This window comes from Diabrotica virgifera, chromosome 8 (assembly GCF_917563875.1).
Source record: "Diabrotica virgifera virgifera chromosome 8, PGI_DIABVI_V3a".
Classification (NCBI taxonomy): Eukaryota; Metazoa; Arthropoda; class Insecta; order Coleoptera; family Chrysomelidae; genus Diabrotica; species Diabrotica virgifera.
Window position 1 is genome coordinate 166,301,101 of NC_065450.1, and position 27,684 is coordinate 166,328,784.

Genomic DNA, 27,684 nt, shown 5'->3' on the forward strand with positions numbered 1-27,684 from the left:
ATTTTGCAGAAAGGGTAATAATTTAAGACATTTTTAACCAGTCGTTTATCATACACAATTCAATTATCTTTATTTTATTTCCCTACGACTTTGTTCCAAAATGAATCGTTTTAAAGTTATAAGCAAAGAAAGTAGAAAAAAATCGATGTTTTTCGAAATTTTTTAAATACTTTAATTTTTTTATTAATGTTCCGGGCATATTTGAGAAGGAGCATAAGTCAATTATTATTGTTGAAGTTGTTACCTAACTTTACCTGCAAAAATCCGAATGCCACCTCGCACATCCAAAAATAGACCTTTTTTCACAGATCCGCCCGGATCTATTTCCCTAATTATTTTAGCGGTTTTTGTGCATTCTGAGAAACGAAGCTATTTTGGGAGAGCTGTATTACAAGGTAACTTCAAATATCTTTTGAAAATTTACACGTTATATTAAAAAAAGAAACAAACATTCTCATATTTCGGTACAGTTAAATTATTTAATAGCGATTCCGCCTATCCCTACTTCTATCTCTATGCTTATGCGACCGTTGAGGACTCCTGGAGTTTCGCCTCACTGGACTTCGGTCTCTATATTTTCTTTCTCGGTCCCGCCGGTCTACATCTCTGTCCCGTCTGTCGAATCTGGTATCTCGATCTATTCTTCGGTCGTCGTCCCGTAAAAAGCTTCGGTGGACGTCATCTCTCGGTGGTCGATCCTGACGAGGCCTGTCTCGTTCGTATTGTCGGTCTTCCCTCGCACGTTCTGAAGCTGCTTGGACGGCATGTGGTGGGAAACGGCCCTATATTAAATAATTCAAAATTAGATTCCCTTCAAAAAAATTGCCATGGTTGGAAATTACTAAATTGAGCAGTCCCTATAAGATAATGCAGCCATATGTTAGTAGTCCAAGTAATGAAGCCTAAAATAGGACAAAACCTCGCAATTTTTACAGAATGGATCGATTTGCTTGAAAATTTGAGAATAAGCAGTGGATAGTCCACCCCATCTCGAGGGTGGAAATTTTTTATTATAACTTGACCGCAAAAGTTGGTAAAAACATTCATTCTAAGCAAAAAACGTTATATACATTTTCGATTTATTCGCTATTGAAAGTCTTAGTTTTATATCGAAAAAAATCAATGTTTTTAATAAGTTTTCTGCCGACAACTGCAAAAGTTATCGTTTTATCAAAACAACTTTAATTAACAAAAATGTGCCTTTCGAAAAAATAAACAAAACCGTGTTTTTTAATTTTCTTTAAGACCAATAGTAATCGAGCTATACTTTATTATATGTTGGCTCTTCCTCGTCAAATGCTAAATATTGTAGTTTCAAAGTCAAAAGATGGGGAAACTATGCATTTTTCGAGGACAACTTGTTCAAACTAATTTAAAGTACTTAAAAATATCTATCTCCAGAAATAAAAAAAGTCTCTAGCTCAAAAATTAAGTGACTTATAATGAAACGAATGTCAGTCCCCATTTTTTTTAGCGAAAAAGTGATCGCAAGCAACCCCCTAATCACCACCCTAATTAAAATTAGTCATCAACCTTATTTGGTCTTTTTTTATTTATGTATATTAATAGGTTCTAGAAGTTTGACCGGCTTAGAATTATTGGTTTAAAAAAATGGAGTTACAAGCGAATAACGAATTTTTGTAGTTTGGAAAAAAATGGCTTTTTCTTCAGAATAGCAAGATTAGCAGCAGAGATACGAAAAAATGTTTAAATATGAAATTGTAGCCTATTTAATTCCCAAGAAATTGGTTTGCAAAAACCACCTTTACCACCAACCCTTTCAAATTCATCTCTTTTTGCGACTGAGGATTTTAAAAAGATTTAATGTTAATAGGCTTATAGATCTTGTAAAAACCTACAAAATTATTTTTTACCAAACTTTCTAAGATAAACAATAAAAAAGTTACGGTTACAAAATCAATATATTTTTTTGAAAAAAAAAAAGGAGAAATCCAATTGGAAGCATAATAATGTAAGTTAGTTAATTATGACTTATGGAATGTAGACCATTACTTACAAACAGGGTTGGCAACAACCAAGGTTTTTCAAAAAACAAAAAAAAACAGGTTTATTTGATACAAACATAATAGTAATAAACAATGAAAAATTATAAAGACAACTTTTATTTTTATTTACACACACAAAAAATTAATATAACAAAAAAATATCTTTAAACGTAATAATGTTCAAAATACAAAATCAGAAAATACAAGTTCGAAAATACAAAAATAGAATTTATTTATCTTTAGTTTGTTCATTTGTGGCAGATGTAATAAAAACTTTAAATACAAACTCCAGTTTGGTTTTTTTCTTAAAAGTTGGTTTATACCTTGGTTTAAACCAATTTTTTAACCAATTCACCTCTTTTGCGACTGAGGATTTTAAAAATATTTAATGTTAATAGGCTTATAGATCTTATAAAAACCTACAAAATTATTTTTTACCAAACTTTCTAAGATAAAAAATAAAAAAGTTACGGTTAAAAAATCAATATATTAAAAAAAAGGAGAAATCCAATTGGAAGCATAATAATGTAAGTTAGCGGTGTTTTTAGTCATTGGCCTTATTCATTCTTATTTATTTATGTATTATTAATAGATTCTAGAAGTTTGACTGGCTTAGAATGATTAGTTTTTAAAAAACTGGAGTTAAATGCGAATAACGAATTTTTGTAGTTTGGTAAAAAATGCCATTTTCTTCAGAATAGAAAGATTAGCATCAGAGATGCTAATCTTTGAGATGCTCAGAGTGAATCGTAAATGAGTATATCGAAAAACATTGATTTTTTCAATACAAAACTAACACTTTCGATAGCGAGTAAATCGAAAACTATTAATTTTATCAAAAAAATGTATAGAACATTTCTTGCTTAGAATGAATGTTTTTATCAACTTTTGCGGTCAAAATATAATAACAAATTTCCACCCTCGAGATAGGGTGGCAACCACCCCCGTGGTAAAAGCGCCTTTCGGCATCATATAGATTTTGATCCTTGGACTATCCACTGCATATTCTCAAATTTTCAAGCAAATCGATCCATTCTGTAAAAATTGCGAGGTAAAAAGCTTCGGTTCCTGGACTATTTACTGGACTATATAAATGTCTTTACCAACTTTTGCGGTCAAAGTATAATAAAAAATTTCCACCCCCGAGATGGGGTGGCATCCACCCCCATGGTAAAAGCGCCTTTCGGAATCATATAGATTTTGATCCTTGGACTATCCACTACTTATTCTCAAATTTTCAAGCAAATCGATCCATTCTGTAAAAATTGCGAGGTGAAAAGCTTCGGTTCCTGGCCTATAGGTAAATATGTCCTAGATCTAGATAACTCGTTTTTCTGTTTTTTACAATATTTAGAAGCTCTCTATCCCCATTATTCTCAGCACCTCGTTGTTGGTCACATGCTCTGTCAAAGAGATCTTCAGCATCCTTCGAAGAACCCACATCTCAAAGGCTTCTATATGCCTCATACTTGTAACTCCGAGAGTCCATGATTCCACTCCGTATAGCAATATTGAATAAATGAATGTTTTTACAAATTGGTGTCGGAGATCCAACGATAAGGTAGAGTTTATTAGGAATTTTTTCATTGTTTGAAAAATTCCTGGCTGGAGGAGATTACAACTCTAAACATACACATTGGGGATCAAGATTAATCACCCCAAAAGGACGACAGCTTCTGGCGGCTATGAATAGTAACAACTACTCATATATTTCCAGTGGCGAACCTACTTATTGGCCAACCGACATGAACAAAATACCAGATCTACTTGACTTCTGCGTAACAAAAGGAATTTCAAAAAGATCGCAAAGAATTGAATCTTGCTTTGACCTTTCCTCGGATCACTCGCTTGTATTGATCACGATAAGTACTGAACTTGTTGAGATACAGCTACCACCGAAACTGGACAACAAATATACGGATTGGGAAAGGTTTCGGCGGGTGATTGAGGACAGCCCAAACCTAAACATAACTTTAAAAACAAACTATGAAATAGATGAAGCCATACAAAACGTTAACGTAATTATACAGGAAACAATCTGGCAAACAACACCCCTAAAAAACACGACGCTTATCAAACAAGAGCTACCAAGCATAATCAGACAAAAAATCACAGAAAAACGAAATTTAAGAAAAACATGGCAAAGAACGGACGCGCCTTAGGACAAAACCAGACTCAACCAGGCTACACTTCCAAAACTCTCCTAAATAACTACATTAACGATGGGATTAAAGAATATCTTAACAATCTATCAGCAACAGAAAGTACAGACTATTCTCTATGGAAGGCTACGAAAAAGTTTAAACGACCTCAATCAGCCAACCCTCCTATTCGCGCAGAAAACGGCGAATGGGCCAAAAGCAATAAAGAAAAATCAGAAGCGTTTGTAAAATATCTCATAGACGTCTTTCAACCTTTCCCTGCTGAGAATAATCAAAACTTTAAAGCATCCATCCAACAATTTTTAGAATTTCCATACCCGCTAGACTTTCCACCAGAAAAGTCTAAGGTAAATGAAGTGATCAAAATAATACAAAATTTTAACTCGAAAAAGTTCCCAGGCTTCGATCTTATAACCGGTAAAATTATTAAACAACTACCCAGGAAAGGAATTGTGTACCTCACTCAATTATTCAATACTCTCAAGAATTTAACCACTCCTATCAGATCGAGAACTAATCCCTGCACACCAGTTTGGATTCAGATCCCAACACACAACCATAGAACAGGTTCATCGGATATGCAGAACTGTTAATCGAGCATTGGAAGACAAAATGTACTGCACTGCCGCCTTTCTAGACATCTCGCAAGCATTCGATAAAGTCTGGCACACAGGCCTTCTATACAAATTAAAAAAATTGCTTCCTCTCACTCACTTGCTAATTTTAAAATCCTACCTCCATAACCGTTACTTTTTTGTACAACATAGAGATGAGCGCACGTCTCTATTTCTAGTTGGATCCGGAGTTCCACAGGGCAATGTTCTGGGGCCAGTGTTATACCTATTGTACACAGCGGACTTACAAACAAACCACGGCAGCTACATATGCAGATGATACAGCAGTGATGTCAGTACATCAGGACCCACGGATAGCTTCTCAACTTCTGCAAACCACCCTCAACAAGATGTAAACTTGGCTAAAACGGTGGCGTTTTCAAACAAAAATGAAACAAAGTCGGTTCATATTACCTTCACAAACCGTAAAGGTCACTAACCACCAACTAAAACAGCAACTAAAACAACCACCAACTAAAACAGCAAGCAACAGTCAAATACCTTGGAATGCACCTAGACCAAAGACTAAACTGGAGAACACAGATTTTTATGAAGCGTAAACAACTTGGTCTCAAATTACACAATTTATACTGGCTGATTGGTCACAAATCATCACTTTCGATGAAAAATAAAGTACTTGTCTACAAAGCAATTTTGAAGCCAATATGGAGTTACGGAATCCAACTTTGGGGTACTGCATCAAACTCCAATATCGAAGTCTTAGAGAGGTTCCAGTCGAACGTTCTTCGAATAATCACAAAGCCCCATGGTATGTTGCAAATAATATTATTAGACGCGATCTAGAAATTGCAACAGTAAAAGAAGAAATTACTAACTTCGCACAGAAATACGAAGACAGACTGACACAACATCCAAATGTACTAGCCAGAAACCTGATGAGACAACCAGTCAGACGAAGACTTAGACGAAATACACCTAGTGATTAATGAATGATTAAAGAATCAATTTTCTACAAGTCACCTACACTAGTGGTCATAACATTTACTCATTGTAGCTTGTTTTACAGATTGTAAATACATTGAGAGGTTAAATAGAAAAAAAAAGAAAATTCTTTGAAAAGCGGACCTAGCATAATCTATACGAGCACATATTTTGCCCTCGTGGTCAAGATTGTTTGTTATCCAGCAACCAAGATACTGGAATCTTTGTACTAGTAAATCAATACACATCTTTTTAAGTTAAAATGAAAAGATGTACATAAAGACCGCTTTACAGCTCGCAAGAAAACTTGCTTCAATTTCTTGCATGACTAACTTTCATGCAAGGTCTTTATGTGTGATTTTACAGCTTGCAATTAATGTTGAAATTTTTACCCCTAACCTAACTTATAAACTTTTGTTTTTGTTTTAATTATTTATTGCTGTTTATTTAACACTATTTAGTAAGTTTTGCAATGCCACGACTATTAAGAAAAAGCCAAATATAAAAGGAAAAAGGCAGTGGCAGCAACCTATGTGTAGTGTAGGAAACAAAGGTTGAACCTTGCAAAATGGACACAAGTCCGGTTTTATTTTTTTTCTGGTATATCAAGGGGTGCTTATTATAAGACTAACTTTTTCTGAAAAAATTTCGCCCCATTACCCCCCTTTCCACCCCTTTAAAGGGGGTAATTTGTGGTTTTTGCGGAACGTAGCCCTTCCTGTACCTTTTACAAAAAATTTCTTTTATAGAAATATGAAAAAGACTATATTTTCTACGATCTATTTCCAACAGCATCTGTCTATTATCCACCGTTTAGCAGGGGTGGCGCCCCAAAGTTGACAAGTTTTTAAAAAAGATGTTTTTAAAAAATATATATTTTTCCCTAACTGTAACGGAAATTAAGAAGAAATCCTGCGGCAATTATTCACAAATAATTGATTGATTTTTTGGTATAGGTTTCACTTAAGGGTAATTGCCCTTTTTTTATTTACAGGGTGTTACATTTTAAAAAACCCCTTTTTATACCATCTGAACCATTTATGCTAGAGTAAAAAGACTTTCAGCGATTACCCATGTACTAGTGCTATTTACAAATTTGTATAATGTACCCCCATTTTTTCCACGGAACCACCCCAAAAAAAAAAAAAGAATTAATAAATAAAGTGATTTTCTTGGAATCCTTCACACACAATGCCCTTTATTAATATGCTTCATACATCATTTTGTGCACGTTATTATTACCTATGCATGAACACCAAAAGCGATTTCCTAGTGCAACCCCTGTAGCCAAAAAAAAAAAAAAAATAAATAAAATGGGGGGTTGAATTTTTTTTGTTTTTTGCTTTTTGATTCATATGGGCATGTACAATAAATATATTATACACGGCTCACTAAAATAATTAGTTACGCCCCTGTACTACTGATTACTTAAAATTCAAGTAGTATTTATGTAACCTTTCTGGAAACTCCAGGTTATTGTTGAGACTCGCATTTGAACCCCTCGCCGGGGCAGATCGTCAAAAGCTTCCTAACGAGAATCATCTCTAATCTATCGACGCTCCCGCTATTCGTAAAAAGGCCGCATTTTACCGGCTTTTTTTGCTATCGTTTTATACCGCTCAGATAATTCAATCTGCTCAGTATTATCGACGATGATTTATTTAGCGTATTAGTGAGTGCCTTACAAATGAACCAAATGGATTATGGAATTCAATCAGAGCTCTGATGTGACACGTCATCAAGGAATAAAACTGTAAGTACTCTACATGTATGTGAACATAACTTATTAGTCGTGATACTGTATGCATTTTGAACCATATACCTCTCGTAGCAAATATTCTTTGTGCCATTTATGCAGATAATACTTTAAATTACATATGAAAAATCGTTATCTACTCTTAACCAGCTTACCTATGGGAATATACTCTATAACCGTACAATAAGTATAGGTTACTATTGTTAAGGATACTTTACGTATTGCCTAAACATTTCTGTTCCATCGAGCCGTATCATATTAATTATTTATTAATTAAATCCTCAAGGTCCTTCGTATTTGCATATTTTGATAATCTCTATTCTGAGAATAACGGTTTTTCATTTATAGTGTCTTTCTGTTGCATTTGGAAATTTCCAAGCCACGCCGCCCCGGCACAAAAATAAAATATTCCTCTCTTTCTGCACTCAAATTCTCAGTATTTAACCCAGCACGTCTCTACAATAGCTGGTAGGTTGTTAAGCCCGGTCTACACGTGCAATTTCAGAAACTACTTGCTTTGTTCAAATAAAGGAGTCGTTTTGTTTGTATGAAAAAATATTTGCATATATTACATTATTTTATTTTCGTAAATATATTTTTCTGTTTATAGTATACAAAAAGTGTACTCATTTCTTGGCTGATAGTACGGGTGTTATAATTTTAACATTGTTTGTTCAACCTTTTGATTTAAATTAAATTTATAATTTTGAATCCGATTAAGCCTGGTTCACAGGTTACAAAAATTATTAAAAATAATTTTGTTTTCTTGCATAAATTGTAAGTTTTTGCTACATTTAGCTTCGCTTAAGCTCATTTTACACTTCTAGAAAACTATAGAAAATAAATAATTGTTTTTTCCTTCAATTTAATTAATTTAAATACTTGTTAAGGGTGTCTCACACTTGCTGAAAAATACCCATTTTGGAAAATTGCATATATTTTGAAATTTTATAGTTTTGCATTTCATATACTAATCTGCGCTCATACAGGGTGATACTATTAAGCCAATCTCACACTATTAAACGTGTAATATATAATATATTGTACATATTCTCTCATTTTCGCATCGATTTATAGGTTTAGACATTTGCAAATAATCTATCTAATCTCACATTCTCGCAACATGGCTGACCGATCAAAATATAACCGACAGAGGCTCACCGCAAAACTTGATATAACCAAGTTGGCTGATTCGGTTCCCACAACTCTTAATTCTCTAAACAAATATAAAATTCGTGAAATAATTTCACAACTCAAACATTCTTACGGACTTTTCCGCGATGCTCAAAATGTGCTGGAGACGATCCCCGAGGAACCTACCCCCTCTACTGATTCCTCTGTGGTTTTTGATAAATATTTGGATACAATTTCTCTATTGGAAGAAAGGTTAGAGGTCATTGAAAGTTCTAATGTGACTGCTACCCCCTCCCTCCAATTTGACCCTAATTCTTCTCTAACCTCACAGTCTATGGCTAGGCAACGAACAGTAAACCTCCCTCGTATTCAGTTAAAACCATTTAGTGGCTTAGTTACTGAATACAATTCATTCATTGAGACCTTTGATACAATAATAGGATCTGATACTACATTAAGTGATCTGGAAAAACTCATTTACCTCAAAAGTTTTCTAACTTCCGAGCCTTTGACGCTTCTCGAGCATATCCCACTCACAGGTGACAATTACAAAATAGCCCGGGATAACCTGACACAAAGGTACGCCAACTCTAAATCGCTTATCAAAACTCTCATCTCTCAAATTCTTGATGCGCCTCCTATTTCTGGAAACGCAAATCACTCACAATTAAGAAATTTTCATACGGTCATGTCAAATAATTTCAAGGCCCTATTGAACTTGAATAGGCCCCCTTCAGATCTCTTGCATTTACTTCTCATACATATCGCTACTCAGAAACTCGACGCACCTACCATTAGGGCTCTTGAGTTCCAATCCGGTGGTAGCCAAGCTACCCCTGATTTTGTCCATTTTCTAGGGGAAATCGAGACACGCGTTGTTCATCTTGAGAATATTCAATCTCAATCAAAACCAAAATCGACTACTACTTCCAGACACTCTTTACACCTAGCCTCAGACACTTCTACCAGTAACCTTTCGCCTCGCTTAGGTCCTAAGAAATGTTCCTATTGCAACGACTCTCACTCGATCTACTCTTGTCCTCAGTTCAAGCAGTTGAATTCTAAAGAACGTTTTAGTTTTGTCAAACAAAATAAATTTTGTATTAATTGTCTTGGGTCTCACATGCTCGATCAGTGTAAATCCAAATTCTCTTGCATAGTTTGTAAATCTCGTCATCACACGTTGCTCCATTTCGACAAAACGGGTCATAGTAACCCTTCCGCGGCTGTTGGCCAACACAACTCAAATAATCATAATAAAACCGCTATCTCAAATAACTCCCATACACAGGGTAATTCACAACAGGGGCCCTCACATGTTAGAGCTCCTGAAACGGAAGTTAATCTTCAAAATTCGACTCCACATTCAATGGCTCTATCTGCAGCCTCGCTTGATAATCATTTGGTGTTATTAAGCACACTCCAGGTCTATCTTGTCGCTCCTAGCGGCAAGAGGGTCTTCGCAAAGGCACTTTTAGACTCGGCCTCACAGGTTTCATTTATTAGTGCTGACCTCGTAAAGGAACTGTCACTCACCACTAGAGATGGAAAATTACGGATCAATGGAATTAACTCCACCTCATCCTCGTCTCAATCTATTGTAGATACAACAATTTTCGCTGTCGCTAACGACGTTCCTTTTGACATCTCGTGCTCTGTACTCCCAAAGATAACAAATCCGCTTCCTCAAATTTCTATTTCGGCGAGCAAACTAAACATACCCTCAGAGATACCATTAGGTGATCCGATGTTCCATGTAACATCCCCAATTGGTATCCTGCTCGGTGCAGACCTGTATAACGATATCATTCAACCTGAAATAATTCGTTTGGGAAAAGGTCTTCCCGTTCTTCAACGCACTCTACTCGGGTACACGATATCAGGGTCAGTTCCAGACTTTGCTCTTAAGTCGAAAAATACTAAAAAGGCTTTGGAATTTTATTCAAACTCTCTCGTTACTTGTTGTTCTCATAACACTCCTTCCGCCGTAAATGAGCCGGTAGTGTCCAACGAGGAACTATCCGATCATTTACAAAAATTCTGGGAGCTGGAAGAAGCCGCTCCTCAGAACACCGATCTCATTAATGATCACCCCGCTGAAATTAATTTTGTAAAACATGTTAATGTTCTCCCCAATGGACGATATGAGTCCACACTCAATCTCAAACTCCCTATCGAAGATATAGACATGGGAAATTCGTTTCTCTCGGCAAAAAGACGTTTTCTCAGTCTCGAGAAACGTTTTCAACTCAACCCTGATTTATTGGAAAAATATCAGGACATTATATCGGAATATCTCAATAACGGACAAATAATTCAAGTGCCGTTAAAAATGCTAAATGACTCAGGTAAACCTAATTACTTTCTCCCTCACTTTCCCGTTTTCAAATCCAACTCTACTACTTCCACTCGTATAGTTTTCGATCCAAACAATAAATCGTCTACGGGAATCTCCCTCAGTGACGTCATAGACAAAGGTTATGTCGTCCAACATGAACTTTTTGACATTCTCGCTAAGTTTCGTCAGTTTAAATTCGCACTAGTAGGCGACATCAAGGCTATGTTCCTACAAATCGCCATTTGTCCCACTGAAACATTTCTGTTAAATTTTCTCTTTAGGGACAATATTCAGCAGCCTTTACGGTGCTATCAATTTCAAAGATTACCCTTCGGGCTCCCAAGTAGCCCATTTATCGCTCAAAGAGTTATCAAGCACATCGCTGACAACAACAAACATACCCACGAACTTGCTACTAGTGTTCTGCAAGAATCTATCTATATGGATGACCTGATCAGCGGTGCTGACAGTCTTCATGAATTAAGTTGTCTTTTCGAACAATTAACTTCTTTGCTAGAAACCCATGGTTTCCTCCTCCACAAGTGGAACTGCAGTTCTTCAGAATTTCTGTCTCAACACAATTTAAATCCCGTCTCTGAAGTCAGTCTTAACTTCACGGGATCTGATAAAGTCTTAGGCATATTCTGGGATTCAGAACGCGACCACTTTTCGTTTAAAACTCCTATCTTCAAATTGGCTAATGTTGTTACTAAACGTACTATTCTCTCCTACATTGCTACTTTGTATGACCCGCTAGGATGGTTATCCCCTGTCCTTGTGAACGCTAAGCTCTTGATACAGGAAATATGGTCCCAGAAACTGGACTGGGATCAACCCATTGACTCACCCATCATTATGAAAAATTGGCAAAACCTCTTATCGACATTCAAAACTATAGAAGAGGTCAAGGTACCTCGATGCTTACTTTTACAAAAGAAAGTTGTTGATGTTCAATTAATTATTTTCACCGACGCATCGGAAAAAATATACAGCACTTGTGTGTATCTCAAAGCGACATACTCAGACTTTTCTGTATCGTCGCGGCTTATCGCTTCTAAAAACAAAATTTCTCCGCTAAAAAATAAACTCACCATCCCCAAATTGGAACTTTGTGGAATAGTGTTGGGAGTCACTCTGGCTCATAGACTTTTTCACATCTTCAAGAAAAATTTGAGTATATCTTCATCTCATCTCTTTGCTGACTCTACAATTGCCTTGTCTTGGATACTTTCTAAAAAACACATTTGGAACATTTTTGTACAAAACAGAATTCAAAAGGTCAATTCCTTGTTGGAAACTTTTCCTTGTGATTTCCATTTCGTCAGAAGTCACGAAAACATCGCTGACCCCGCTTCCAGAGGGATAAATGTCTTTGATAATCCCCAGACCACCGAAGACTGGTTATGCGGACCTAGCTTTATTAGAGACAATCCCATCGATTTTTCTCTTCATCAAATTCCTCATTTTCAGGATGATCTTCCTGAATTAAGGAAGTTAGTTGTCTCAAACATAGCAACAAATCACGAACTCAACGACACCTTTGAAAATCTATTCGCTAAATCTTCTTCTTTTCGTAAAATTCAAAGAATTGTCGCTTATCTTTTTAGATTCATCAGTAATATTAAAAAGAAAATAAATAACTCTCCACGAGATACGGATATATTGACGCCACCCGAAATGGAGATCGCTGATCACGCGATCATCAGGTATATCCAAAGTATCTACTTTAAAAAAGAGATTCTTGAATTGAAAAATGCTAAACTCGTGACCAATAAAGCCATTCGTAAACTCAACCCCTTCCTACAACATAATGATGGGCTGATTCGTGTGGGAGGACGTCTCCGACACGCCCCCATATCGTATAATCAAAAACACCCCATTCTACTTCCTTCTAAATGTCGAGTTGTAGAACTAATCTTGACTCAAGCTCATCATAAGTTATTACATTCAGGCGCGCAAACAGTACTTTCGTATGTCAAAATGAAGTACTGGCCAATTGACGGATTAAGACAGATTAAACGCTTAATTCGTAAGTGTGTAAACTGTTTCCGATTCATGACACCCAATTCTGTTCAACAGATGGCAGATATGCATCCCGATCGTGTACTCCCCACTAGACCCTTCCAAGTCGTCTCAGTGGACTATGGGGGGTTCTTCTTAATTAAGTCCTCACATTTGAGGAAGGCACCGCTTTACAAAGCATACGTAGCCTATTTCATTTGCATGAGCACTAAATGTGTTCATATCGAACTCGTCACAGGATTAAGCGCAGAAGCCTATATTCTTACTCTGAAAAGGTTTATTGCCAGAAGATCCACGCCCAGTATTATTTGGAGCGACAATGCCACAAATTTCCATGGGGCAAAAAATGAAATGCGCGAATTCTATGATTTTTTCTTAAATCAAAATAATTCGGAACAGATTAAGGAATTCTGTACTCAAAACTCCATAACTTTCAAGATGGGTGTTCCCCGCAACCCCCATCAATTCGGCCTCCATGAGGTAGGAATAAAGAGTGTGAAGTATCACCTCTATCGAATTATAGGAAATTCCCACTTCACCTTTGAAGTGTTTAACACAGTATTATGCCAAATCGAGGCTATTCTAAATTCGAGACCCATCACTAGGATGTCGTCTGACGCCAATGACTTCGCTTTCCTATCTCCAGCTCACTTCTTAGTTCAAAGAAGTTTAACCGCGCCCCCTGAACCAAGTGTTTCAGAGATACCTGAAAATAGGTTGAATCTTTTTCAGCGTATTAGTAAAATTCAACAGCAATTTTGGAAATTGTGGAAAAAAGACTATCTTTGCCTCCTGCAGCAAAGAAATAAATGGACCGACCCTACTGACCCTGTCAAGATCGGGGATTTGGTTCTGTTGAAGGAGGATGGTACTCCTCCACTCTTATGGCCAACTGCCAGGGTAATAGATGTATTGCCTGGTAAGGATGGTCTAGTTCGTACTGTCAAGATTCACACTACTCACGGTGATTTTCTTCGTGGTATTACGAAAATCGCTGTGATTCCCCTGGAAGATTAAAATCTATCCCTAGGGGGAAAACTTATCGTTTTCCTCCATTTTATCGTTGTTACCCCTTGTGTATATAAACTCTAATTTCTTCAAACATTTCTTATCGTTGTGCACATCTTTGCCAATCCCCTCTCTTCGAGGTGATATAGGCCATCTCTCTCGCCTGTCGCCCCCGGCAATATGTACAATAAATATATTATACACGGCTCACTAAAATAATTAGTTACGCCCCTGTACTACTGATTACTTAAAATTCAAGTAGTATTTATGTAACCTTTCTGGAAACTCCAGGTTATTGTTGAGACTCGCATTTGAACCCCTCGCCGGGGCAGATCGTCAAAAGCTTCCTAACGAGAATCATCTCTAATCTATCGACGCTCCCGCTATTCGTAAAAAGGCCGCATTTTACCGGCTTTTTTTGCTATCGTTTTATACCGCTCAGATAATTCAATCTGCTCAGTATTATCGACGATGATTTATTTAGCGTATTAGTGAGTGCCTTACAAATGAACCAAATGGATTATGGAATTCAATCAGAGCTCTGATGTGACACGTCATCAAGGAATAAAACTGTAAGTACTCTACATGTATGTGAACATAACTTATTAGTCGTGATACTGTATGCATTTTGAACCATATACCTCTCGTAGCAAATATTCTTTGTGCCATTTATGCAGATAATACTTTAAATTACATATGAAAAATCGTTATCTACTCTTAACCAGCTTACCTATGGGAATATACTCTATAACCGTACAATAAGTATAGGTTACTATTGTTAAGGATACTTTACGTATTGCCTAAACAGGGCATATGCTTCATCAATAGTGCTTTTCAAAAATATATATGGTTATTGCAACATCCCTGCGGAAACCACCCCTATCCTTGAAAATATACTCTAGAAACTACTCCTATCCCTTGGCGAGCATGTTTTTACGATTTTCTCATTACCTATGCATTCTTTTTAAACAAAACTTATACAAGGTTAAAGACCACTATTTACTCTAAAAATTAGGTCCTATTCATTTTTTTCGTATAAGCAACCGTTACGGCACAGTGGCGCCGTAAACCTCATATATGCTTTGGTGGGCTCCAGTTTTTGTTTTTTTTTCGTCATCTGTTCGTGTTATTGATAAAGTACTTATGTAAAATAAAACAACACAGTGTAACCTACAAATTATGATCTATGGACATTTTACAATCTTTGCGCCCCAAAGCCACAGTGGTGGCCCAAAATCAATTTTTGCATATTTTCGCCACCTACACGCATTTTGTTGCATTAATGCTTCCTTAATAGCACAATATTCACCCTTAAGTGGTCGATAAGCAGTGGCGGATCCAGGGAGGGGTGATGGGGTGATCACGTCCCCCCCTCTCAAACCAAGTGATATTATATTCAAAGATTATAAAAATATTCTTTTATTTTTATAGAAATTAGCCAATTGGCACCCCCCTCTTAACGATGCTGGATCCTCCACTGTCGCTAAAGCATAAAAAGTATGCCATTCTTATAAAAATAATAATATAAGCATTTCTATAAAAATAATTGAATATTTTTATAATCTTTGAATATAATATCACTTGGTTTGAGAGGGGGGGACGTGATCACCCCATCACCCCTCCCTGGATCCGCCACTGCTTATCGACCACTTAAGGGTGAATATTGTGCTATTAAGGAAGCATTAATGCAACAAAATGCGTGTAGGTGGCGAAAATATGCAAAAATTGATTTTGGGCCACCACTGTGGCTTTGGGGCGCAAAGATTGTAAAATGTCCATAGATCATAATTTGTAGGTTACACTGTGTTGTTTTGTTTTACATAAGTACTTTATCAATAAAACGAACAGATGACGAAAAAAAAAAACAAAAACTGGAGCCTGCCAAAGCATATAATATGAGGTTTACGGCGCCACTGTGCCGTAACGGTTGCTTATACAAAAAAAAAATGAATAGGACCTAATTTTTAGAGTAAATAGTCTTTAACCTTGTATAAGTTTTGTTTAAAAAAAAATGCATAGGTAATGAGAAAATCATAAAAACATCCTGGCCAAGGTATAGGGGTAGTTTCTGCAGTATATTTTCAAGGATAGGGGTGGTTTCCGCAGGGATGTTGCAATAACCATATATATTTTTGAAAAGCACTACTGATGAAGCATATGCCCATATGGATCAAAAAGCAAAAAACAAAAAAAAATTTCAACCCCTCATTTTATTTATTTTTTTGGCTACAGGGGTTGCACTAGGAAATTGCTTTTGGTGTCCATGTATGGGTAATAATAACGTGCATAAAATGATATATGAAGCATATTAATAAAGGGCATTTTGTGTGAAGGATTCCAAGAAATTCACTTTATTTATTAATTCTTCTTTTTTTGGGGTGGTTCTGGGGAAAAAATGGGGGTGCATTATATAAATTTGTAAATAGCACTAGTACACGGGTAATCGCTGAAAGTCTTTTTACTCTAGCATAAGCGGTTCAGATGGTATAAAAAGGGGTATTTTAAAATGTAACACCCTGTAATTAACCCCTTTAAAGGGGTGAAAAGGGGGGTTCTGGGGCGAAATTTTTTTCAGAAAAAGTTAGTCTTATAATAAGCGCCCCTTGATATAACGAAAAAAGAATAAAACCGGACTTGTGTCCATTTTGCAAGGTTCAACCTCTGTTTCCTACAATAGTGGGAAATAATATTGATATTTCAAAAACAGAAAACAGCTGATCGGCATGTGTCCCTATCAATCAATGATTACGACATTTGACGTTGTGGAAAAATCAAACTTCCTACAAATTCCACTAGACTTGCATGAAAACTTGCACAGAAAAGGGCACCAAATCGATTTTCGCGCAATTACAAGAAGTTGCAGGCAATAGTCAACTGATAACATACTGCGCATGCCTTTAGGCAACTTTCTTGCGTCTTGCAGGTATAATTGCAAGCTGTAAAACAGCCTTAAGTGTATAAATGCACTGTAGCAACACAATGTAGCAATTTTTAAAACTAATTTATTTTTTTCTGCTCTTGATAATTTGAATAAAAATTCTGATAACTTGAATTTTTGTTAACTAAAACTTACGATGACTTCCACATTTTCCTGGTCAGAACGAATTCAAGTTATCCAGAATTGACTGAATTTTATAAGCTAGGAAAATACCTTTCTACTTGTAAACTACTGCTTACCTCTAAATGTTTCTGTATTTTTTGTTGAATTGGAACTGGAATTCTGGGAAATAAAGTTGAAAACCAATCCAGTTTGACCAGCCACTGCCTCAGCATCAATCCCATAGTCATATTTTGACCACCACCAGCTTTTACATCTAGCTCCTACAACACTCAAAAATTTAAAACATATCTCTGTGCACATATCCTACCAATATTTATAAAAAATGATAGACTTCACTCTACCTTTAATTACGCACCTCTTCATCCTCTAAATAATCTTCGTACCATTCCAGAAGATTGGCAGGAGGGAAAGTGTAACGTATATACATAAAACCCAAAGCTCTAATGTAAGGAGAATCACAATGACCTATGAGACCATTTAATTGTTTTCTTGTTAACTTCAAGGTAAATAATTTGTACAAAAGGCAATATGCAGTAGATACTATTCCTCCGGCACCTACTCCTCTTACACCACCACACATACCAGTTTGTCCTGAGGTACGTCTTGAGCCCTTCTCCCATGGTTCTAGATGACTTACTTTGTAATAGATTTCATCCACTACTTCATGGTATGTTTTTAATTCATACAGATTAACTAAAAATATTTACATACATTATTAATGAAAAAAAGTTTTGTAAATATTTCAGATGATATCGCACCCCAACTTCATTAGTGCCATAACCCAGAAATCTAAACTTTTCAGGAGAGCAAAAACAATATTTTATGTGAATTTTTCATATTTTTTCTCTGGAACTTAACTACAGTTGTCCATGATTCTTTACCCATGCGTCATCATTTAAAGCATATTATGAAATAAGTCCGAAATTTAATTCATGTAACAGCAACTGATACAGAGTGGCTACTGCTCCGAACACAGATTATATTATTAAAATTTGACGTTATTAAATAAATAGAATATAAAATGTGGCTGAAAGACTTCGGTCGATGGCCTTTTGGTACATTGTATCAATAAAGTATGCCTCTCTCTCTAGAATGTAAAATGTTACGTTTTTCTTTAAAATTTTGGTGCAGAATTACAGCTACATTTGAAGTAAGTAGCTTAATAAATTATTTTAATATCATTAGGGATATTAAATATTTGTTGTAATATAAATACTTGACAATAAAATATTTTCTTTTTGTTACTTATTTAACTGTTACGGAAACTTAAACATCATTAACTGTGAATGAGGTTAACTTTGTATATAAATTAATGGAAAAATAAAATACACTTACCATAAAATTTCAAACTCCAATATAAAATTAGTTATGAAAACAACTGTTTGTGTAATATAAATAACTTCTAAATGCAAAAACAAGACAAAAAACAGCAAACATCCAACAAACTGACAGTGACAAGTAAGTAAACAAACAAGAAACATCCAAAATTGTACTTAGAATCTGCAAATGTCTCGAAGCGTCTTTTTTGTACCTATATGTTTTCGATGTAGAGATAGTGCACACTTCTGACCATGGAGCTGCGCAAAGGCGGAGTCAAAATGTCAAAATTTACGGAAAGGCAGAAAGGTTATATTGTAGATACAGTGCTTTTCGCATGGAAGTGGGGACTAAACCAAATTTCGTCTACTGTGCCGTGGTCAGGAGTGTTTGCACTATCTTTACTGAGTATAGAGCGTTCATAAAAATAACAAGTGTCTTTACTTAATAACAGGAGGTAGCTGGTTTGTTTTTAGTTCCATACGTGAAAGACAATGATGCTAGATAAAAAGTATGTATTTTATCTCGCCAGGTATTAATGACGCACAAGTAAATAACCCTGGACTTAACTGTATCTAAGTTAAAAAAATTCTGCACTCATGTTGATTATGTGTGTAGCTATCTAATGCTATTATTTATTTTTAGTTATTGACATTGCTTTACTAGTGCTAAGGCACCCATATTTAAAATTCGAGGATTAAGTCGTATCAACCAGCCTTATCACAGATTTTGGCACTAACACAGGTTTTATTTGAGTAATTAGGCAAACAAATGTATTATCACATGTTAGGGCAATATTCAAAGATGAAGGGTATTTACTACACATTCATTCTCAACCGCAGCATGATGCAAACTGTCTTGTGGCCCTCTTGCTACTGCTGAGCCAAAATCGGAAAAGGTAATAATGACACCGGCGCAATATCTGGATTTTAAGATAACTAAATTATATGATATTATTCCACAATGAAGACAACGCCTAAAGGAATGTGTTATGCAAAAAAAAACAATTTTACATTTTTTAGGGTTATGACACTAACAAAGTCAGGGTGCGATATAATTAAATAATTTATTGGATAACATACAATTTTTTGCCAATGAACATTTTTTTTACTCAGCATAAACATCCCTAGTAGGTACATCTTTCATGCATTAGATAATGCCAGGATAGACTCTCAATATAAAAACTCTTAGAAAACATTTACAAACTTAGAAACTAATACAATATTAATACAGAGAGGAGTCAGACAAGGAGACACGATATCGCTGGTGCTACTACAGTATGCAGTCTACTGTCACGTTTCTACTATAGCTTGTGGTCTAACAAGGGATGTAGTGTATAACTTGTATTATATTACAGTTCTGTAGAAAAAAATTACAAAGTGAATAAAATGCATAAATCAGAAAATCTTTTGTTTGCAATTGTACTGACCTATATGTTATCTTATTCTTTTTTTTTTCTTTTTTTGTAACTGTACTACTCATAGAATTATTTTTATTTTTAAAACATTTACAAACTTGATTACTAATGCAATATTAATGTGGAGAGGAGTCAGATAAGGAGACACGATATCGCTGGTGCTACTACAGTATACAGTCTACTGTCACGTTTCTACTATAGCTTGTGGTCTAACAAGGGATGCAGTGTATAACTTGTATTATATTACAGTTCTGTAGAAAAAAATTATAAAGTGGATAAAATGCATAAATCAGAAAATCTTTTGTTTGTAATTGTACTGACCTATATGTTATCTTATTCTTTTTTTTTCTTTTTTTTGTAACTGTACTACTCATAGAATTATTTTTGCTCAAACCACTTTGTTATGTTATATTATGATATATGTTATATAATTGGTTAACATTAATGTTATATAATTTAGAACACTGTAACATTTATATCTGAATAGGGCTTGCCCGTGAATAAATAAATAAATAAATAAATTTGTAAAATTAAAATAATAATTTTTCTGATGTATGCATCTTATTGACTTTATAAAGATTTTCACTAATGTGTGCAAACCCTTCTGAGAAAATATTATGGTGCTTTTTAGTCGCACAGGTATACAGTGTCGGCAAAAAAAACTACAAAAAGTGAATAAAAAGCATAAATCAGAAGAATTATTTTAATTTTACATAATTAAATTGATATGACAAATTAATATTTTGTCATATCAATTTACGATTTTAGTTGGGAATAAGCAACAAAATTGGCTTATTCTGCATACTGTATTAGATCTGTACAGGTAGACTATATCCTCGGGATAGACTGCATACTATGTGGCACCATATCGCCTAAGTTATCAAAAAATCTTCAAAAATTGCGTTACGCAATAGTTAAACTCCCATAAGAGTGTGGTATGCAGGGGGGTTAAAAATCTTCAAAAATCGCCTTACGTAATACTTGAACGCTCCCTATTGAGAGACTTATGATAAATGTAAGCTTAAGAGATCTATGAGAAACGAAAATATAGGGAAAAGTACCAAAGTAAACGATGTTATTGAAGCTAGCACAAAATCTAAATGGAAGTGGACAGGTCATGTGGCAAGAGAAAGAGAAGTGGACAAAGAGGCCAGGACTGGGGCTGCTAAAGAAGAAACATAGTACATAAATACCAAATGACCCATATACCGAGACTCGAGAATTTCGATACATCTTACAAGTAAACAAGAACCCAAAATAGATGTATAGTAGAGCGTCGATAATCCGAACCCTAGTAATCTGAATGATTGCTAATCCGAACGCAAAAAAAATTATAAAATTAAAAAATATGATGGCGGACCGAATTTTTGGATTTAATATGACAATATGGGCAAAATATGACCGCGGATTTTTGTTTTGTTTATGCAGAATATATTTGTCTACTATGCAGGTGTTTTATTCCTTGTAACTAAAATGTATGTACATATGTACATGTACTATGTTTATGAGCTTTGTGTGTATTTTGAACATATTGTAACCAATACTCACGACGAACCTGTACCTATATACAACGTAAAAATACGATTCACCAGTTTTATCATATAGCTTGAGAACAACATTATCTACTTAAGTAAAAGTGTGTGTAATCATTCTTCGTTGCTGACGAATTTATCGTTTTCGACAGGGAATGAATTTTTTGTTAGTATGAAATACATGCTTGTTCGAATAGGATCTTGCTTTTAATTTTTCGTTTACAGTTCAGGTGTGGAGTATTCTAGGTGCTTTTCATATCGCTTTGGCCGTTTTTTGTTATCGTTATTTCTTGTGGTGCAGTTTGAACGTAATCTATGCAGATAATTTTTGTCTGGGTGACTAATTAATAAGTGTTCCGTTAAAAAAAAATAATAATACGGGAGAGGGTACAATTTAAGTGATAAGAAAGTGTTCTTTGTTTAGTTTAAATATAAGGTTTAAACTATAATAGAGATATACGGTCTGGACTTCTTCAGCTGGTGTTTATTTTGGACAATCACGACGCAGTAAGTTTTTTTAATTTAAATATACGGTTTAAATACAAGGTTTGACCTGTAAATTTGGAGACTATAAGTTATAAGTGTTTTTTTTTGTTTAGTTTAAATATAAGGTTTGGGCTAGATATTTATTTATTTGTTAATTTAAAAATACGTTTTAAATTAACTAAGTTATAAGTTTAAATAAAAGGTTTAAGCTCTAACTTTAGACATTAATATACGGTTTAAACTATAACCATTCTATAACTTATAAGTCATGAGTAGATCCAGAAGTAGGTCCAAAAGATCTTATTCGTCAAGCAGTAGTGAGAGTTCTCGTGAGAGATATCGCAAGAGAAACACAATGCGAGAAACTGTGGAGAAATCATATACACCCAAGAGAAAATCTAAATCTCAACACCCAAGACAAACTCGTGTGCGTTCCACAGTAAGATCTTCATCCTCTCGACGAGAAACGGAACGTCATTTACGAGATATGCCTGATGCTACACGAAGAATAGCCAAATTAGAGGCATTGGTGGAAAAGCTTTCCAGAAAAAGTGATGTTGTTCAACGGAACACTACTAGAGATACTGTTCGCAGCGATTGTATTCCAGAATTTTCCCCCGACAATCCAAACTTGTCTGCTTCAAAATGGCTAGACAAAGTCGATCAACTTAGAGAGATCAACGGATGGGATGATGTCTCTACTATATTCCATATGCAGTCAAGACTCGTTGGAATGGCAAAGTCCTGGTACCATAGTCTCGCCGAGTACAACCACACATGGAATGGCTGGAAAAGACTTATTTTAAAATCCTTCCCGGATCATAACGATTATGCTGCTTTGCTGAGGAAAATGTTGGACAGAAAGAAACATAAAGGCGAGACAATGACAGTATATTACTTTGAAAAGATGGAGCTCCTCCGAAGTTGCCGTATTACAGGTAAAGAAGCTGTATCATGTCTCATTGATGGCTTGGATGAGAACGTAGTTCAAAATGGTGCACGTGCAGGACGGTACGAGTCTCCGGAGTCACTGTATCAAGAGTATTTGTCAGCAATAAGAGAAGATCCTCAGGTGTTTAGAAAAGAAACATTCAAAAACGAGTTTGGAAAGACGACAAAGCCAAGCATGTCATCGAAGGTTGTGGAGATGAGAAAGCAACAGCAAGGTAGCACAACAGTACAGCATGATCGTCAAGCGTCAAATACCAGGTGTTTCAATTGCGGTACCAGGGGACATGTTGCAGCGAAATGTTTCCGAGAAAAACTGGAATGCAAGCACTGCCATCTTCTAGGACATGACATCTCCAATTGTTTTAAATTGAAGTCAGGTAATCCCAAGACGACTGAAAGTGAGTACAAACCCTATTTACCAGTAACTAAAAATAGCATGCGTTTCAATAATAATAAATCGATGTGCATGAATGAAAACAATTCTGCCGAGTATAATGCATGTTACTTTATTGATTGTGGTGTAAATGACCATATATTTAGGGGTTATGTTGATTCGGGTAGCAGTGCTGTTACTTTACGTTATAGCAAAGCCAAAATGTTGAATTTGGAGCTAAAACCTGTAAAAATAATGTTACGTGGTTACGGTGGTGGATGCGTTTTGGCAAACTTTGAGATTTGTATTGATTTACGTGTCGATTTAGCATTAGCTAGGGTTAGGACTTTAGTTGTCCCGGATGACACCCAACAGATACCTATTATAGTTGGACAGCCATTCATCAATAATGAAAACGTCATTATGACTGTACACGGCGAACAAGTCAGACTTTTTAACAAACACAAAGCAGATGTACGGGCTGTTGCAGCCCTACCTTCTCGTAAAGTCACTTTATGGGCTAAAGAAACTACAGTTATACCTCCCCATCATTTAGGTCATATCGCACTACACAGTGATCAGCAGAGTGGCGACATTTTTGTTGACTTGCAGCATAGATCGTGGCCTTCTAAATTTCATGTCATTCCTCGTTGTATCCTAAATCTAGATGAAGACTCTCTTCTACCAATTTTCAATGGTTCGGAAGAACCAGTGGAGTATTTGAAAGGTGCCGTAGTCGCCAGAGGTTTCAATTGCCAGGAAGTGCAAGATTTACCATATTTAGAGTGCTTAGCTACTTCTACTTCTATTATACGTAAATTGACATTTGAAGACGTCAATGTGAATGAAATGCTGAGTGCTGAATATACAGAACAATTACTGGATACTCTTAATCAATATCCCGAATGTTTTGCCAGCAGCATTGAGCAACTCGGTAAAAGTACCACCACGAAAATGACCATAAAATTAGCCGACAACGTTCCTATAACATACAGACCCTATAGACTCTCGTACTCAAAACGAGTAAAAGTCCGTGACGTAGTAAAAGAACTTTTAGACAATGACATTATTCGTGAATCTAATTCACCATACGCAAGCCCGATACTACTAGTCAAAAAGAAAAATCGAGAAGTGAGGTTATGTGTTGACTACCGCGCACTAAATCGGAAAACAGTCAAGGACCGATATCCTCTACCTCGAATTGATGATCTTCTAGACCGCCTCAAGGGTTGTCATTGGTTTACTAGTTTGGATCTGGCAGCAGGATACCATCAAATCGCAGTAGAAGAAGACTCTATTGCTAAGACAGCATTTATTACTCCCGACGGTCATTACGAGTATCTACGCATGCCCTTCGGATTAGTCAATGCTCCAGCAGTTTTCCAAAGGACAATGAACGAGATTCTAGGCTCATTTCGTTTTACTACTGCTCTTGCTTACCTAGATGATATTCTCATACCATCGGCAAATGTCGAAGATGGTCTTAAAGGTTTAAAAACAGTGCTAGAACTGATTAAGGAGTCTGGCATGACACTAAAACTTCAAAAATGTTATTTTCTACAAAATACCATCTCATACTTGGGACACGAGATATCCGGAGATGGTATACAGCCTGGAAAGGAAAAGATAATGGCAGTGTCAAACTTTCCTACTCCCACCAACGTTCACCAGGTCCGCCAGTTTCTGGGTCTCAGCAGCTATTTTCGCAAGTTTATCAGAAATTTCGCAGCTATTGCAAAGCCATTTTCTAATCTGACGAAAAAGGATATCACATTTAACTGGTCGGCTGATGAAGAACATGCATTCGTTGATCTCAAAGCAAAACTAACTTCAAGGCCCCTTCTGGCGATATACGATCGCGAGGCAGTTACGGAACTTCACACAGATGCTAGTAAAATAGGAATCGGAGGCATCCTACTACAAGTGCAACCAAATGGAGAATTAAAGCCGATACAATATTTTAGCAGGTCAACTACCAAAGAAGAACAAAACTACCATTCCTATGAGCTAGAAACGCTAGCCGTGGTTAATTCGCTGAAAAAGTTCAGAGTATATTTGTTAGGTATTCAATTTAAGGTTGTCACCGATTGTAATGCGTTGCGTGCTACACTAAGTAAACGTGATCTGATTCCAAGGATTGGTAGATGGTGGTTGTCTACTCAAGAATTTGATTTTGAAGTCGAATACCGTGCTGGCTCAAAAATGAACCATGTCAATGCCCTAAGCAGGAATCCTGTTGTGACCAGTGAAGAATATGATGAGCTGCCAATCCTACATGTAAATATAAGTGAGGATGATTGGGTGCTTTCTGCACAACTTACCGACAACCGATGTAAAATTTTACACAAAATCTTGTCTGGAGTACCCACTAGTACAGACGAACGAAAGGTTCATCAGGAGTATGTTCTAAAAGATAATAGAATTTATAGAAAAACACCCAAAGGAAGACGTTGGGTGGTACCCAAGGCAGCAAGAAAGAATATTTTAACGTACTACCATGATGGTGTAGGCCATTTCGGGTTGGATAAGACCTTGGAGGCTATTCAGAAAAGATACTGGTTTCCTGCAATGCGAAATTATACGAAGAACTATATCTCGTGTTGTTTAGGTTGCCTATACAATAAGAAACCATCCGGTAAACCGACTGGTAGTCTAAACCCAATAGAGAAAAGAGCAATACCAATGGATACAATCCATTTGGATCATCTGGGCCCCTTCACGAAGAGCAAAAGAAAGAACAGCTATGTTATCGTGGCTGTGGATGGATTCACGAAGTTCACCTTTATGAAGGCTGTGCCCAATACAAGTACGAATCCTGTAATAAAATTTCTAAATGAAATTATAGAGATTTTTGGTGTTCCACGGCGCATAATCTCGGATAGAGGCACTGCATATACAAGCCAGACTTTCAAAAGCTTTTGCGCTAGCCTCGGAATAAAACATGTTTTATGTGCCACCGCTACTCCAAGGGCAAACGGCCAAGTAGAGCGGATGAATCGCGTCATTCTTAATGCTCTGACTGCAACAGTCGAAATCGAAGAGCGTTGGGATGAAGTGGTTAGCAAGGTTCGGTGGGGAATAAACTCAACAGTTTGTTCTACTACCGGCAAGACGCCTTACAAGGTGTTCCTAGGTTATCGGCCTAGAGGCATAAATGACGCATTCCTTAGCGCTGAGGTATGCGAAGACGAACATGAGGACTTAGCTGTAGTTAGAGAGGAGGTTTCTGATAGGATTGCCGAACAGCAACTGGTTCAGAAACGGGCCTACAACTCCAGACATGTCCGTCCTCATGTATACGAAGTCGGGCAACACGTGCTCGTAAAGAAGGCGAAAAGCGCCAATGATGGTAAAAGTACCAAGCTCGAGCCGCGCTATAAGGGTCCCTTTATGATAACGAAAGTACTAGATAAAGATCGATATGTTGTAGAAGACATGCCAGGAGCGAAACGTACGCGCCTGTCATACAAGGGTATATGTCCCTCTGATAAGATAAAGTTGTATAAAACGGGTGTAAGCTTGGATACGTCCGATGAAGAAGTCAACTTACACCAAGAGGCTTAGACTTATTATGGTAACTAATTTGTTTTTGTTTTTGTTACAGGTAAACGTCGCTGAGGCTTCTCGAGGGCGCGAAGGTGTCAGGTTTGGCCGACTGTAACCAATACTCACGACGAACCTGTATATACAACGTAAAAATACGATTCATCAGTTTTATCATATAGCTTGAGAACAACATTATCTACTTAAGTAAAAGTGTGTGTAATCATTCTTCGTTGCTGACAAATTTATCGTTTTCGACGGGGAATGAATTTTTTGTTAGTATGAAATAAATGCTTGTTCGAATAGGATCTTGCTTTTAATTTTTCGTTTACAATATGTTCGATAATCCGAACTACCCCTGTACCAATTAGTTCGGATTATCGACGCTCTACTGTACTTGAAAATTGATTATAAAAGGGATTAAGTACATAAAAAAGAAAATCAGTAAGTAAAATAAATACAGGAAATTTCAATACAATCTAAAACATACCTTTAAAGTAGTGTGAACTCTGAATATTTGTCAGAATGAGGGGGTTAAGATTCATTGTCCTTTCGTTGCCCCAGAGTGGCAAAACGTTATTTTGTTTAGATGTTTTGGCTGGGGCACTTTCTAAAACAAAATTATAATTAATTTTTGTAATAAGTCTTTTGTAAACATTTACTTACCATCGTCACTATTTCCACCTTTTTGATCCATCTTTTCAGGTAGAGAAACTTTTTGGGTTATTTACCTTTATATTTTTAAATTTTTATGGAAAATTATAACATGGATGCTCTTGCGTTTATTTTACGCAAAAAAATGTTTGCGAATTAGAAAGTTTACTCCCTATTGACTCCGCTCAAACTTTGGAGAGAAACAGATTGAGCAATATTCATTTAATAAACAAAGAACGAACATTACAGAACACCTTTGTTCGGTTAAAAGCTTTTAGTTTATTTCAGATACGTGTGGTTAGATGTCGCAACTAAGGAATACAAGACAAGTTAGAAACATTATTTCTAGTCTAATTCAAGAGGATAAT

General features: G+C 36.1%; 1 protein-coding gene across 1 annotated transcript; it reads right to left on the reverse strand.

The window, feature by feature from the left end:
* Positions 1-410: 410 nt before the first annotated feature.
* Positions 411-27,540, reverse strand: LOC126890597 (pre-mRNA-splicing factor 38B). Its single transcript, XM_050659670.1, has 5 exons — positions 27,329-27,540; positions 27,153-27,272; positions 17,399-17,736; positions 17,160-17,303; positions 411-782 (listed from the first exon to the last, which is right to left on the reverse strand). The coding sequence occupies exons 1-5, from the start codon at positions 27,357-27,359 to the stop codon at positions 480-482; spliced, it is 936 nt and encodes a 311-aa protein (XP_050515627.1). The 5' UTR covers positions 27,360-27,540; the 3' UTR covers positions 411-479.
* Between the last annotated feature and the right edge of the window lie 144 nt (positions 27,541-27,684).